The sequence below is a fragment of the Desmodus rotundus genome, chromosome 3 (genome assembly GCF_022682495.2).
Source record: "Desmodus rotundus isolate HL8 chromosome 3, HLdesRot8A.1, whole genome shotgun sequence".
In the NCBI taxonomy this organism is placed as follows: Eukaryota; Metazoa; Chordata; class Mammalia; order Chiroptera; family Phyllostomidae; genus Desmodus; species Desmodus rotundus.
The window spans coordinates 41,299,626-41,314,611 of record NC_071389.1 but is presented as its reverse complement, the minus strand read 5'-3'; the positions used below and the strand labels follow the sequence as shown (position 1 = coordinate 41,314,611).

The window sequence follows — 14,986 nt, the reverse complement described above, 5'->3', positions numbered from 1 at the left end:
CATGTTTTTAAGTTTTTAAAAAAGAAAGCAAGAAAAAGTCCCAGTTATAATATGTTGAGCAAATGAAGAAGAAAGCTCCCATTCTACAGAAACTCTATGGGTTCCCACAGAAATATTGATTCCAAGGCTGCACGGTAATTTTGAGTCCTATTAGGTCAATGACTTTCAATCTCAGGAATTAGCATGCCCACAGTGAGCATTTGCAGTAGAGGTGGGATATACAAGGTCTGTCTGGAAAAAGTCCAACTATTGTTAATATAATAAGAATAGTTTGCATGCCATCAATGTAACCTGGCAGTCAAGGAGAGAGGACTGGAATGCACGTGCATGAACAACGACAACTTCACTGTACTAGTCAGTGGGGGCAGTAGACACCATTGAGTGAGCATATGTACTGTGTGGCTGTTGCATTCAAAATAACTCAGTGAGTAAAACAATGAATCTGCATAAAATTTTGCATTAAGCTTGAACATTCCTCCATGGAAACTATTCAGATGATTTCCAAAGGGGGCAGCTATGGGCAACTGGTGATTGGCAGCTTCATCACAACAATGTGCCTGCTCATGCATTACATCTTGTGCAGAGTTTTTTTTTGCAAAACATCAAATCACCCAGGTGACACAGCTCCCCTACAGCCCAGATTTGGCACCCTGCAACTTCTGGCTTTTCCCAAAATGAAAATCACCTTTGAAAAGGAAGAGATTTCAGACCATCAATGAGATTCAGGAAAATCTGATGGGGCAGCTGATGGCAATTGGGAGAAATGTGTGAGGTCCCAAGGTGCCTACTTTGAATGGGATTGAGGCATGATTGTCCTATGTATAATATTTCTTGTATCTTGTATCTTTTTCAATAAATGTCTCTATTTTTCATAGTGTCCAGCTGGATACTTTCTGGACAGACCTCGTGTATTTTGAGTGCCACAATAAATGGAGTAGACTCTTGGAATCTAGTGTTCAGGGATTAGGGTTGCTCAATGTCCTTCAATCATCTGGACAGTCCTGCATAATGGAGAATGTTCCATCCATAATGCCAATAGTGTCCCCACAGAGAAATGTAGCATTCGCTTAAGGATTGGGATAATTCTTATTCCTTCTTTTATTCTTAATAGAGAATTTTCAGGTCAGACTTTTGATTAGAACCTATGAATCTTATAATAAAGACACAGTCTCCCATTAATTTCAAAGCATCCCAGTGGGTATTAGGTGCATTCTGATCAACATACCAGCACTGTACTTTTGTTGATTTTCTTTTCTTTTCTCTTCAGGATATGGTAACAGGCTAGGAAGCCACTTTCAGATAACAGTCTTGCCACAGCTGCCAATGAGGGTACCCTCTAGGAGGATGTCAATTGCCGGCCAGATGTCAAGGATGCTGTGGTCCAGAACACTCAAAGCATCATGTCCTCAAGAGACTCTAGCAGAGCTGCATTCTGATTCTCATGGTGTTCAGACCAAGTGGAGGGAACTACCCTCTCTTTTCTCTTTTGGGTTACACTTTGTCACCTGCTCGCCAAACAAAGCTAACATGTTAATATCACATATAGGCGACTCTATGTACATTATGCAGGTGTTCTACAGTCTTTATGTACAGGTTTGTCTGTCATCACATTCTCACTGGGGGGTGTCTTCTGGAAGCTGTGGTCTATAATGGTTAGACTGCAGCTTGTAACTGAAGTCAAACAGGGTGTCAGCTGTGTGTCAGCAAAGCCTGTGTCACATGTAATGTACACCACTTAAGCTACTCTGGAGATAACAACAGGCAGATTACAGAAATAAGTACATAGACTTTTTTCATTGTGCTGTGGGTGGATAAACCATAAACAACATTTCTTTCATTTGAAAGTAGTAAATGCAACAGATGGGAAATTTTCTGTTAATAGTATATTAGAAATCTTACATATCTCTATTTAGTTTGTAAATATAATCTTGTTCTAAACCATAGTGCTTTTTCTGCAGATGTGGGTGTGGTAGATATTACTATGGCTCACCGGTATCCACTCTTCCTCTCTCCCCAGGCTCCCAGAGACCATACTTCTCAGACCCCTTTTTCACTAGGTAGAGCCATGTTACTCATCTGGCCAATGGGCTATCAGCAGAAACAGTGCATGAGTGACTTCTAGAACAAAATACTAAATTCAAGGTGGATAATCTCCCAGAACTTTCTTTTCTTGCCACAACCATCATGGAGGCATGTGTTGAAATGGAGGTGCCATAGGATCCACAAAGACCAGACAACTGAGGCACACAGAAAATAACCACCCAGGAGAATCGCCCAAATCCACAGCAGAGTTTGCATCAATGAAGATAAACTTGTTTTCTTCAACCACTGAGATTTAGGTGTTGCCTCTCACCACACAGCATAACTTGGACTCCCCTCACTAGTGCTGTGGGTGAGGTAATTTCATTCATACTGTAAAATAGCATACACAACTCTCTCAAAAATAATGTATGCATTTTTTCTTATACTCAAGGTCTTCTATAATCTGGCCTAAAGCTACCTTCTCAATGCTGTCTTCTACCATTCTCCAAATGAAACTAGCCACTATTCCTTGACCACATCTCACCATTTCTGGCTGCTTTTTTTACTTCTACTTATGTTATTCCCTCTGCATAACATATTGTCTCTTCCCTTTTTACATGTCAAAATTACTACCTGTTTTTTAAAAGCCAAATTTATATGCTAACTCTTCCACAAAATCTTCCCTAATACCACTATTCTAGAGTAATTTTTCTTTTCTTCAAATTTTTATGTTTATTTCTTGTTAATCCTTTTTACTTTATATCTTGTATTATGGTTATTTATGAGCACATTTTACCACTCCTATTGGTAATCTTGAGAAGGACATTTAAATCTGACTCATCATTTTATCCTTAGCACCTCAGCCCAGTGCCTTAAAATTATGCTCAATAAATATTTAATAGATATAGATATATCAGTGATATTACATAGTAAGTTTTAGCATAAAATCCATTTAAACCCTTGGGGATGCTATCAAGAAGCATTCCTTTTCTCAACCACTTCCTTCTGCCCCCTCCCAAAAGAGGGAGCATTATCCTAACTAAGTCATGTGTAGTAGTGGGTAGGGATATTGGACACTGAAAAATTCTACATCTACAATACACAGGGTCCCTCTTCTAGGCCATGAAGCACTAATAGGAAGTGGAACAGGCTTCCCCCTTTTCCCAGAAGTGCTCAGGAACTAAGGAGCTTATGGCACGCAGGCTTAGTAGCTGGTACTAAGAAGATTGGAACTGGGAGGAGAGTAGCAGCAGCACTGATATTTATTGAGAACACAGGGTGTACCAGAACCTGTGCTAAGTGCTTTATGTATGTTTTATCAATTTCTGTTCCACGGAACAGCAGGGAGATTGTATAGTGAGTAGTGCATAACCTGTAACCACACTGTATGTGTTTAAATTGCAACCTTACCACTAACTGTGTGAACTCAGACAAGGTACTTAACTTCCCTCTACCTCAGTTTCCTTAATTGAGAATAATACACCCTACCTCATAGAATTATGATGATGGTAAATATGTTAACTAAGTATAAACTCTTAGAGAGGGCTCACATATGATAAGTGCATAATAGATATTGCTTTGAAGAGAAAGGGTGATATAGTTATTATTATCCTCCCTGTACAAATTAGGATATTAAGACCCAAGAACATGCAAGTAATAAGTGACACAGTTGGTATTTACACCCAAGCTTTCTGGCCACAGAGTCAATATTCTTAATTCTACTACCCTACAGCATTTTTGAGGCCCTCAGGGTCACTGAGCAAGAATGTTACAAAGAAATCTATTCTCCATCTGGCTGGGTGGAGGAATGGTTACACAAGATAACTTGTGAGGTTCCTCTCAACCTTGAGATTTTGTAATTTATAGATGTTCAAACTTAAAAGCAAGTAAGGTTCCTTACAGTCCTGGGATCCAGGGCAGAGGTGACCAGAATGGTCTTTCTTTGATTTAGAACTTCTATTCTGAAGTGACTCTCTAGAACCTTTTATTATAACCACATTTTCTCAGGTTTCTTTTATTATACTATAAAAGTTAAATTCACTTATTCCAAGGAGAAAATGCAATGCTTTAGAGTCATACAGATGTGAATTTGAATCATTGCTCTATTTATTTGCTGCAAGACCTTAGGCAAGTTGTCCAACCTCCTATCAAATTAACCTCTACCAGGTTCCTGCACCTTGTAATTTTCTGGGTTCTGTCCTTCCCCATAGCTTAAGTGGGTTTGTACAAGTCAAGTTTGTACATGATTCTGCTGTCATCTCCCTTTCCTCAGTTCAACAATTCATTGTTTCAGATTTTTCATAACCCAAACTAGGCCAAATATATTTTTTTCCTAGTAAGTGAGACTAATAAATTCTGGGCTTAGCAGTCTCTTAAATGAAATGATAAGTCATGAATTGTGATGGGCAGCTTTCTTTCTCATAGCCTAGAGAACCAGAAAACACAAATAGGTATAGGAGAAAAGAAAAAAAGGAGACCGATGCCCAAAGAACAGCAGAAACAAGGATAAGTAAAAGAAAAATCTCTGTATCCTTGACTGTTCTAGAGGCCTGGGTTCATTCCTACCCTCGGGTTCCATGAGAAGTGCCCTTTTTGCAAGAGTTGGCTCTAGAGGAGTTTATGCTATTTACCAAAGAGTTCTGTCTAATAAAACACTATGAGGCTAGATTTCTCAACAGTAGAACAAAGAAAATAATGTACTCTTATAGAATCATTATTGAAATTGAATAAGATAGTACATCCAGGAACTGGCATATAGTAAACCTTAAATAAATAGTAGACACTATCCTTTGCTAAACTGTGTTAACTTATTATAATTACTATTATTATACTATTACAAATTATCCAACATACATTTGTTTTCTTTCATGTATGTAATATGTATTGGTGATCTCATACTATGTGCCAGCACTGTGTTTAGAATTGGTTGTATGATAAATAAGACACCCTTCTATTGTCAACAAGAGCAACTGAGCAGGGGAGAAAGATATTAAACAAGTAATTACAATTGAGAGTGGTAGGTGTTAAGACTGCTGGTTGAGGAGAGAAAGCCATCTGCTTAGGCACACTGAAAACAGATAGCTTCGTGGAGTTTGTCACACTTGGTCTTGAAAGTTAGCAACAGAGCCTTGAGGAAGGCATTTCAAGCAAACACTGCAATCATTTCAAAGGCATAATGAATAAAACTCCATAGAAGGTTTAAGAAACTGCAGGTAACTTGGTGCATGGTCAGTTAATTAGGGGGGAAAGAGTTGGAGATGAGGTTGCAGAAGTGAGCAAGAGCCAAACCAGGGAGGCAGAATGAAGAATGTGTGCATTCTCCTAAGGAGGTAAGGTTGACGGCAATAAACCCATACCATATACCAAACACTATTCTAAATATTTGTTAAGTCACTTTATCCTGACATGATGGAAGGCATTGGTATTATCCTAAAAGAAATAAAGTTCTAGAATAGCAAAGTACTTTGCCTGAATAACACCATACCAAATGCAGAGCCAGGTTTTAGACTAAGGCATGGTTGAAATGAGTCTTCATTTGGATGCTACAAAAATAATAATAATAATAATAATAATAATAATAATAATAATAAAATTAACAAAAAATATAGATTAAGTGGCTTAAACGACAAAATTTTTTTCTCACATTGTTGAAGTTTGGGAAGTCCAAGATCAAGGTACCAGCCAACCTGAATCCTGGAGAGAGCTATCTTCCCAGTTTCAACAGGTATAACTTCTAGCTGTATATTTACAGGGTAGAGGGTAGAAGCTCCATTCCCTTTGTTTCCTTGTAAGGGCACTAATCCAAACAGGAGGGCTCCACCCTCACGACCTCTTCTAACCCTCATCCAATCACCTCCAAAAGGCTCCACATTGGGAGCAGAATAGTGCTTCAACATATGAGTGAATGGTGGAGGGGATGTGTAGAAGTGGTGAGGACACAAACATTCAGTGGATAGCACACTGTGCTCCAAAAAATTCATATGTTGAAGTCCTAACCCTCTGCATCTAAGAACAGGAACTTTTACGGAAATAAGGTGATTGCAGATGTAATTAGTTAAGTTGAGGTCATACTGGAGTGAAGTATGCTCCTATTTCAATGTGGCTCATATCCTTATAAAAAGGGCAAATTCGGACACAGATCTGTACACAGGGAGAACCCTATATGAACATGAAGGAAAGTTCTACAAGCCAAGGAATGCCAAAAATGGTCAGTCAATCACGAAGAAGCAAGGACACAGCATTAAACTATCTCCACAAGCACCAATCCTAGTGACTCCTTCTTAGACTTTGAGCCTATAAACTGTGAAACAATAAATGTCTGTTGTTTAACCCACTTCCTTTACAGTACTTTGTTATGGCAACCCTAGGTAAACTGAATATAAGGCCTAGAATCAGCCTATCCAATCAATATGCTACACAGTCCTATTTTTCCAGACACATGATAGCATTTTAAAGAGGAAATAAACTTGGACATATTTACATTCTATTCTAAAATCATCCTGCCCTTGCTAATCTTTTTACCTAAGTCCCCCATTAATCATAAAGATCATTGGCTTGTGTCCTGTATGTTTCTTGGGCGGGGGGGCGGGGGGGAGTGTAATGGCCCCTGTTCTTTTCAACACAGCTCAATTTAATGTCAGTATTTGTTCCTTCTCTTTTTGGACAGGGACTTCACTGCAAAATGTCTCATTTTTATAGATCTATGATTAAACTGTTCAAAATCAGTGCTTTATTGCTTCCTGTTTATAAACTCATTCTACTTTGACTTATATGGGCAAAAACAAAACATTGGAGACATTTTTTTCTCTTCCTTACTCTGTTGGATGGTAAATGTGAAATCATGAAGTTTTAGGAGAGGGCATTCTTTGGTTCCCTTATTACAGCTATTCATCTTTCTTTGGGGGAAAAAAGAGAGAGAGAGAACTTACTCTATTGGATGAAGATGTTTCTCTGGAATCTTCCTCTGGTGGCTCATAATCTAAAGCTGTTGAATTCAAGGAGGGCAGTTTTAACCACAGTATTTAATCTTATGGAGACATTTATTGCACAGCTTTTTGTTTTGCCTTGTTTAATATAAACCACTAGAGAGATATTTCCTGGTTATATCATTTCATAAAGCAGAGTGTGAAAAAGAAAATCCCAGATAAGAAAACTCCACTCCTTTGGAATCCTGTCATGGAATTTGCATCCTCTAAGGGACCTACAGCCTTAAAACAATGCCTTGACTACATTAATAGTAATAATAATAACAACAACAGTGATTAACTAACGTCCACAGAGGAGGTGAGGAGTAGTGATGAAAAAGGCTACTTCTACAGTCAGACACACCTGGATTTTCATTGCCGTCCTGATCCTTCAAGCTGTGCTCCTTTGAGAAAGTTATTTACGTTCTCTCAGTCTCAGGTTCTTCATCTCTAAAATGGGGATATTAATTTCCTTATTGCATAAAATTCTTGGGAAAATTAAATGAGATATTGAATGAAAAGCTCTTAGCATTTGGCACATAATAAATATTGACTAAATTTTACCTGCTATTTTTATAAACAAAACATACTGGAAGCCTATTGTGTGCCATAGCCTCCATGAATGTTATCTCTAATCCTGATAGCAATCTTCAGGATAATTACTGTTTAGTTCCACCTTAAAGATAAAAGAGTTAAATTGCTTTTTCAAAGTCTCTTGGCTTTGGAAATGGCAAAGCAGATTCCCTGGGATCTCAAAAAATATATCAAATTTCATCTGAACACCTCCAAACTAATGGAGGTGCTGAACAATGGAAGGCTCCCTCCAATGTCACTATGTTTCAAGTTGGCAGCTGTAAATGTTAAGTCAAGGTAAAATCAAAGGATAGTCTTTAGTAGTAGAATATCTGATTTGATCAAAATCAATTTACCCTTCAAGCTTTATCACAGAATCTACAGTAAAACTGTAGATTGGCAATTTAATTAACTACATCCCATATATAAATCTCAGCATCAAAAACTGTGGTACATTTACACAGCAGAATACTACACAGCAGAGAGAAAGAAGGGTCTCCTACCCTTTGTGACAGCATGGGTGGATCTGGAGAGCATTATGCTATGTGAAATAAGCCAGATGGTAAAAGACAAACACCATATGATCTCACCTATAAAAGGAACCTAATCAATAAAACAAATAAGCAAGTAAAATATATCCGGAGACATTGAAATAAAGAACAAACTGAGAGTAACCAGAGGGCAGGGGAGAGAGGGATAATAGGAGAAAGAAGGGAAAGGGTCATCAAAGAACGTGTATAAAGGACCCATGGGCAAAGCCAAAGGGGGAAAGGATTGAGGGTAGGGGGTGAGGGGTGGGGTGGGAGAAAGTGGTAGCAGGAAAATAGAGACAACTGCACTTGAATAACAATAAAAAAAATCTTAGCAACGAAATTTAAGAGTCTCTGCATTAGTCAGGACTCTTCTGGTAAAGATTAATGAAGCCCATCTCAAAGTAACTTAAGTGACAGGAAAATTCATCCCTCCTCTGTATGGGATCTAGAACCTACCTTCAAACATAGTTGGATCCAGGCTCTTTGCTCTCCTCCCCTTCACCACAGAGGGTCCCTTTTCAGCTCTGACCTGGCTTCCTCTTCTCCTACTGAAAAAAAGTCAGTGTTGATGTAGATATCTTCTAACAGTCCCAGCACCTCATAGTTTAGAAACCCCAATAGATAGAATACTTTTTCCTTCAATATCTGTACACCAGTCATTGTTAAGAACTTTGGCTTATTTAAGGCATAAATGGGATCAGTCCTATGATGAAGTGGATCCTTCATCATAACAGCATTGAATTAATTCCCTATGGTTGCCATGATAAATTATCATAAAGTTGGTGGTTTATAACAGCAGAAATGTATTCTCTTACAGTTTTGGAGGCCAGACATGCCAAATCAGCCTCAATGGGCTAAAATCAAGGGGTGAGCAGGGCCTGGCTCCTTCTGGAGGCTGTAAAGGAAAATCCATTTCCTTACTTTTCTAGCTTCTGGAGGTGACCTGCATTCCTTGGCTCAGGACCCCTTCTTTAAATCACTCCTAACTTCTAGCTTCCACGGTCCCATCTCCTGCTTCCTCTTCTGCGGTCAAATCTCCCTCTGCCTCCCTCTTTTCTAAAAATATTTGTGATTATATTTAGGACCCACATGGATAATCCAGAATAATCTCCCCATCTCCAGATCATTAACTTAATCACATCTACAAAACCCCTTTGCCACAGAAGGTAACATTAATAGGGCCCGGGGATTAAGAAGTGGACAGCTGGGGGGCCGTTATTCAGCCTACCACAAGCATAGTCCAAGAAGATATGAAAACTGATGCAAACTAATAGTCATACTTTCAGGCAAAGGAAGACACATTTTATAAGAGAGAAACCACAAATTATACAAAGAATGGGGAAACCATTTTCGGCTTCTGGGATCTGGTTTGGCTTCTTGACAGATAATTATAATAATGATGATAGCAAGCACTGACATTGCTCACTATATGCCAGGCATTGTTTTAAGTGCCTTACATGTATAACTCAATTAATCTTCACCAAAAAAAAAGCATCCATATTGGGAAACTAAGGTACAAAGATATTAAATGATTGGCCCAAAATCACATTGTACTAGCAGATCTAGAATTTAAACCCAAGGTGAATATTCTTGACCATTTGATATGGAATTTAATGAATGGACAGCAGTGAGGCAAATGGACAAAAAGGTAAGGGGATTAAGAGGTACAAATTTTCAGTTATGAAATAAATAAGCCAGAGGGATGCATAGAAAGCCTGGGAGAGGTAGTGGAAGATCAAACAAGAGATCAAGGTTGAGGTCAGGACATAGAAGACTTTGAAACCATGGGCAACCTCCATGGCTGATGGGAGCCCTTTGAGACATACTAGAGGAAGGAGCTGTCAGTTTTGAGCCTTGTGCAGTCTGGTAACAATGTGAAAAGTCTGGGCCAGAGGAGTTAGAAGGATGCTGGCCCATCTCCTCTACTGCCATGGCATTTTGTGTAGCACAGAAAGTGCCTGTGTGTTTGCCCACGAGAGAGAGAGCCCTGGAGGGAGGCGAACTGTATCATGCCTCGCAGGCTGCGTGCAGTAGATAACACAGCAAACCACAAAACACAGTACAGCTAGAGGGCAGGAGGTAGCTGGTGTGGATGCTGAGGCTGCTGCTGCTGACAGAAAAAAAAAAAAGATAACATCATCATCAAAGTCAATTTAAAGTGCCTTTACCCATATTTGCTGAAGTCTTTAGCATAGTAGAAAATATCTGGATATTTGTAATGTAGGTCTATGTTCCAATCTTGGTTCTGTCATTTGCCTCTGTAGTCTTCTGTGGGATCTTGGGAAATTTCTCAACACTCTAAGAATTGTTTTCTTAACCTTTAAAATAGAAATAAAATTATTTTATTAGAAATTGTTGACTTTTTTAAGGAGGGATCTGACATAGTGATACAGCTCAAAAAAATTTGCATTCTTAATTTTATCCCCAACTTAACTTTAGGCCCTTGTTACTATTTTTCTCCGTTTTATAGATGAGAAAACTGAACCTCAGGGGAAAGTAGGGATTTATTTAAAGCCATACAATGGAGTAGCCTGGATTTGAACCGACAGTGTAAGATATCCAGCTATGTGCAAATCCCATAAAGGGAAATGAAGCTTAAGGGAAAGAGAGGGACAAGTGTGACTACAACAGGTGAGCTGCCTTGGCCTCAAAAAGGGCACTCACAGATCCTCGAAGAAGCCCCAAAACAAAGATTTAAGCCTGTCAGCAGCCACACACCCTGGGCACCAGTGGAGGAGGGACTCTGCCTCCCCGAGGTGGATAGAAATTTGGTTCCCGCCCAGCAACAGCCCTCAGCGTCCTTAGAGATCTGTGCGGGAGCAGCCTCCTGCCTGAGCCAGGCTCCGTGATTGGCCAGAGTTCTGGGCTCCAATCCCCAGTCCCTCCAGCCCCATTTCCGGGGCCTTGGTGTGGCACTCCTGGGGACAGTGCCTACCGCACACCCTTGAGCTACCCGGGTCCCTGAGCTGCCTGGGTGGGGAAACGCAGCCTCAGCGGTAAGGACGCCCCCTCTGTTCTCTCCTGGGAAAGGACTCAGGACTGACGTGCAGATGCTGGGAAGAGAGGGAACCCCATAATCATAAATTCTGGTCCTTGAAGTTTCCAGACAGCTTCAAAGGTTGCAGGTCCCACTGGATGGGGCTACCCTTACAGAGCGGGTCCTAGTGCTAACCAAACACCAAGTAAAGCTAGGGTCTTGGGAAGAACGCTGTTAGAGCTGAGACCCCAGCACTGGAAACGGATATGCCCTCACGCTCCGTGGGGCCTTGGTCAAATAGCATACTGTCTGTGGGCCTCGGCTCTGTAGTCTGTAATGTACGCATTTGGATTAGAATTACGTCAAAAGGATTTTCAGTCTCTGAGAGGCTCTGAAAAAGAGAGTGGTCAGCCCCGGGCACGGTTTACAGAACCTTAAATATCCGTTGGCATGTACCTGTTTAAACAGCAAGTGCTTATCTAGCACAGGATCTCAATTTCAAATTCATTGGTCTGTTGCAAAAGCAGATCACATAACAAAACAATCAAACAAACAAAAAACCTTCCTTCCTACGTATGTTGCTTGCTTCTTCAGATGCATTATCTCACTGGACTCACCCTGTATCCCCTGGGTTTTATGAAAGTGGAAACTGAGCATCAGAGTGGAATATAAGATCTTCGTATGTCCCACTGAAGTCCTGGTTACCACTCTAACCTCACAAAAAAATGCCTTTGGTGATATTAGGCTGGTAGAGTCAGAAAGTGGCTCAGAAAGCCAATTGTGCAGACCTCTTAAGTGGGAGTCCCAACTCTGCTAATTACTGGTTATGTGATGCTGAGTTATCACATAACTACAGTGTGCTTATTCTCTCAACTGTAAAAAAAGAATGATGATAGTAACTAAGAGTATTTTACTCATGTCTTTATTGGTTGTGTTAAGTGAAATAATATAGGTAAAGCACTTGATCCACTATTGACTGTTGTTACTGTTGTTACTGCTACTGTTACACTACAGTTGCCTCCTAGAAAGTCAAGAGGAGATACTTACTTATTTGTCACCCCCAAGGATTTGAGGGGTTTTGAGAAGAATCATGTCTGCAGTGTGCAACACTCCCCATGGGTCAGATGCGATGCCTAAGATGATGGTGAAAATCATTGGAAGTAAACACTTTCGGTACCTCGTGGAGAAGCCCAAGATGTAAGTTTACTGTTTGAAAATATGTGTTCTGCCTGGATGATAATGAGTTTTGGGGGTTTTTTTTAATCTAGAAATTTACATTAAACAATGCCACTCATGGAAAATTAAGTCATTAAGATGTAGGAGTAGAAGTAAAATAGTGTTGATAACTTGCATACACGCTGTTTTCCTGATATTTTTCATCTTTATAATTCCCCGTACTCCTCAGTTACTTGGGCTGCTTTTCCAAATATACGGGAAACACAAGCATTGAGACATTTATAAATATTAATAGAGTATTGCTGCTTCTCTTCATCAGGGTTATAATCCACCACATGTAGTAATTTTTTGGTGGGGGGGTTAAGTCATTAGTCAACTTGTTATGAATTAAAGGAGTGGAATTAATAATAAATTACAAATCATAAGATTTTCACTTCTTATTCAATACTCCTCCAAGCAGGGGTTTCTCAGAGCATAACTAAGAGGTCTTCCTTCTCTTCCAAGCTCGTCACAGTCACATTTAAGGGAGTTCACTCGTATATCTCTAAAATTTACTAGACGTTTGGCACAGAACAGGATGACTAGCTTTCCCTTCTAGACTTGCGGTGGTTCACAAGAGGAAAAGAAGGTACCAGATCCATCTTTCATCTTGTAGTCATTCCATTAAACAGTAGCTAGTCAACAACTGCCTTTCCCTCCTAAGATGATTTCTGTAGTTCTTTTCTTTATTGCAGAATCCCACAGACAAAACAAAGAGGCAAACAGAAAAAAAGAGCTGACCTCACTAAACAGAGGTGCAGAAAACAGTGGACACCACATCTGGCTATCATCAGAATCACCTGGAGAGTCCTTTAAAACAAAGATTTGGGGTCCGATCCGAGAGCTAATGAATCAGGATCTCTGAAGATAGACCCCTGTTACGGAGTGTAGGCTTTAGAAGGTCAAATCCACATCATCTCCCCATAATCAGTATTGTCAATCCTGCAAGATTCCAAAGTGGGTGCTGTTATCAGTTGGTAATGACTGTCATTGCACAGGAAGTGAGCTGTGCAGCACCTGAGAGTTTGGGATCCCTGCACAGCTAGGAGAAGTGAGTGGATTTTGGCTGTGTGCCCTCCTGGCCTTTGACATTGAGAAAGTTAATTAATATGTCTGGCCTCAGAGTCTAGAACTATCAAGTGGGGATAAAACACATCTATATAACAGGGTTGTTGTGAGGAGCCAATGAGAAAAATGTGCAAAACACCTTTCCAGTGTCTAATAGTATATTTAACATGCTTAATAAATGGTTTTGCTATTATTATTGAAGTAAATCTTTCCATGGATACAGACATTTAATGAAAAATCAAATCTCTTTCTACGAAATGTTTCTATCCGGCTTGTAGGTCTGTGCCTAGGAGGAAGATTACCTCTGTTTTGTAGATGAGGAATCTGAGACACAGTGATTACAGTAAGATCTCCTGTCAAATGTCAGTTACTGTCAAGAAAATAAATAATTATTAGTTTGCACGCCCTGCTGCATTCTCCTACCCAGAAAGCACCTTTACTACTCTACTAATTCCATTCCTCTCTGAGATTGTGGAGCCTCTTTCATCCTAACCCCCTTCTTTTTACAGAACTCTAATAAGTTCCCACACAGGTGAGTACGGGAAGGATACTTGTCCTTTTATGTAGGGAAAATTTCCCTTCATCTTATGAGAAAGTACCTTTTGTTTTTCCCATTTATTCTTTAAACTAAGAATCCAGGTAGTGAAAGAGTACATTAAATTGGCTACATTAATGGTGAAATAAAAGACATAGTTCTGTTTTTTCTATGACAGCTGAAAAAACAGTTGTTTTTTATATTAAGACAAGTATTTTTGTTTATTTTCTATGGGTTTGATGTTACTGTTGCTGGAATCACTTAGGACAATGCTTTACTAAAATATTCCTGTGTGGTTCAAAAATAAATAGTTCTCAAAAGGCTTCTTATTGCTGAGGTAAGGGCAGACCCACCACTGTCATTTCATGCACGTCCCGAAATCTGTCTTAAAGCATTTTAGTTGTGCTACCTCTGTACCTTTCAGCAGCAGGCCCAAGAGGGTGTTTTCTTTGGGTTGAATCAGTTGAGCCTATTAGTAAAACATGAGAAACATAAGTAAAGGCCAAAAAAAGGAAGAATTCTCTAAAAGGAGAATCTGAATTTAAATGAAAAATCACAAATTTATAATGGATGGAAAAAAACAGAAATCTTCCGGTATAATCACATCTAATTCACATTTCTCATAGGATAGGTAGAGAAGATTGAATAGTATGTTCTACGTGAAACTTACCTTAAATATATAAATTAGTGTATTAATTTGCTAGGGCTGTTGTATTGTAGTACCACAAACTGGTTGGTTTAGACCAACAGAAATTTATTGTCTCACAGTTCTAGAGGCTAGAAGTGTTCCCTCTGAAGGTGCCCAGTAAGGATCTACCTGTCCCAGGTCTCTCTCCTGGCTTCAGTTATTTCTTTGGTTTATGACAGCATAACTCTAAGCTTCACATGGCATATGTGGTATATGTGTCTGTGTATAAATCTTCTTTTTATGACCAGTTAACTGGATCAGGGGCCCATTCTACTCTAGCCCAACTTCATCTTAACTAATTGCATCTGCAATTACCCTATTTCCAAATAAGGTCACATTCTGAGGTATTAGGACTTCAACATATAAATCTTGGCGAGGACACAACTCAACCCACAACAACCAATCTTCAGT

The 14,986-nt window shown here is 39.5% G+C and overlaps 1 protein-coding gene and 1 pseudogene across 1 annotated transcript in view; one reads left to right on the top strand and one right to left on the bottom strand.

The window, feature by feature from the left end:
* LOC112309080 (bridging integrator 3 pseudogene) overlaps window positions 1-7,362 on the bottom strand; it is a 62,693-nt pseudogene extending 55,331 nt beyond the window's left edge.
* Window positions 7,363-11,002: 3,640 nt separating this feature from the next.
* Window positions 11,003-14,986, top strand: part of C3H1orf87 (chromosome 3 C1orf87 homolog) — a 69,135-nt gene continuing 65,151 nt past the window's right edge. The window contains exons 1-2 of the mRNA XM_053919692.2: window positions 11,003-11,088; window positions 12,084-12,266. Coding sequence (XP_053775667.1) covers window positions 12,160-12,266 — 107 coding nt within the window. The 5' untranslated portion in view covers window positions 11,003-11,088; window positions 12,084-12,159. The remainder of the gene's footprint in view (window positions 11,089-12,083; window positions 12,267-14,986) is intronic.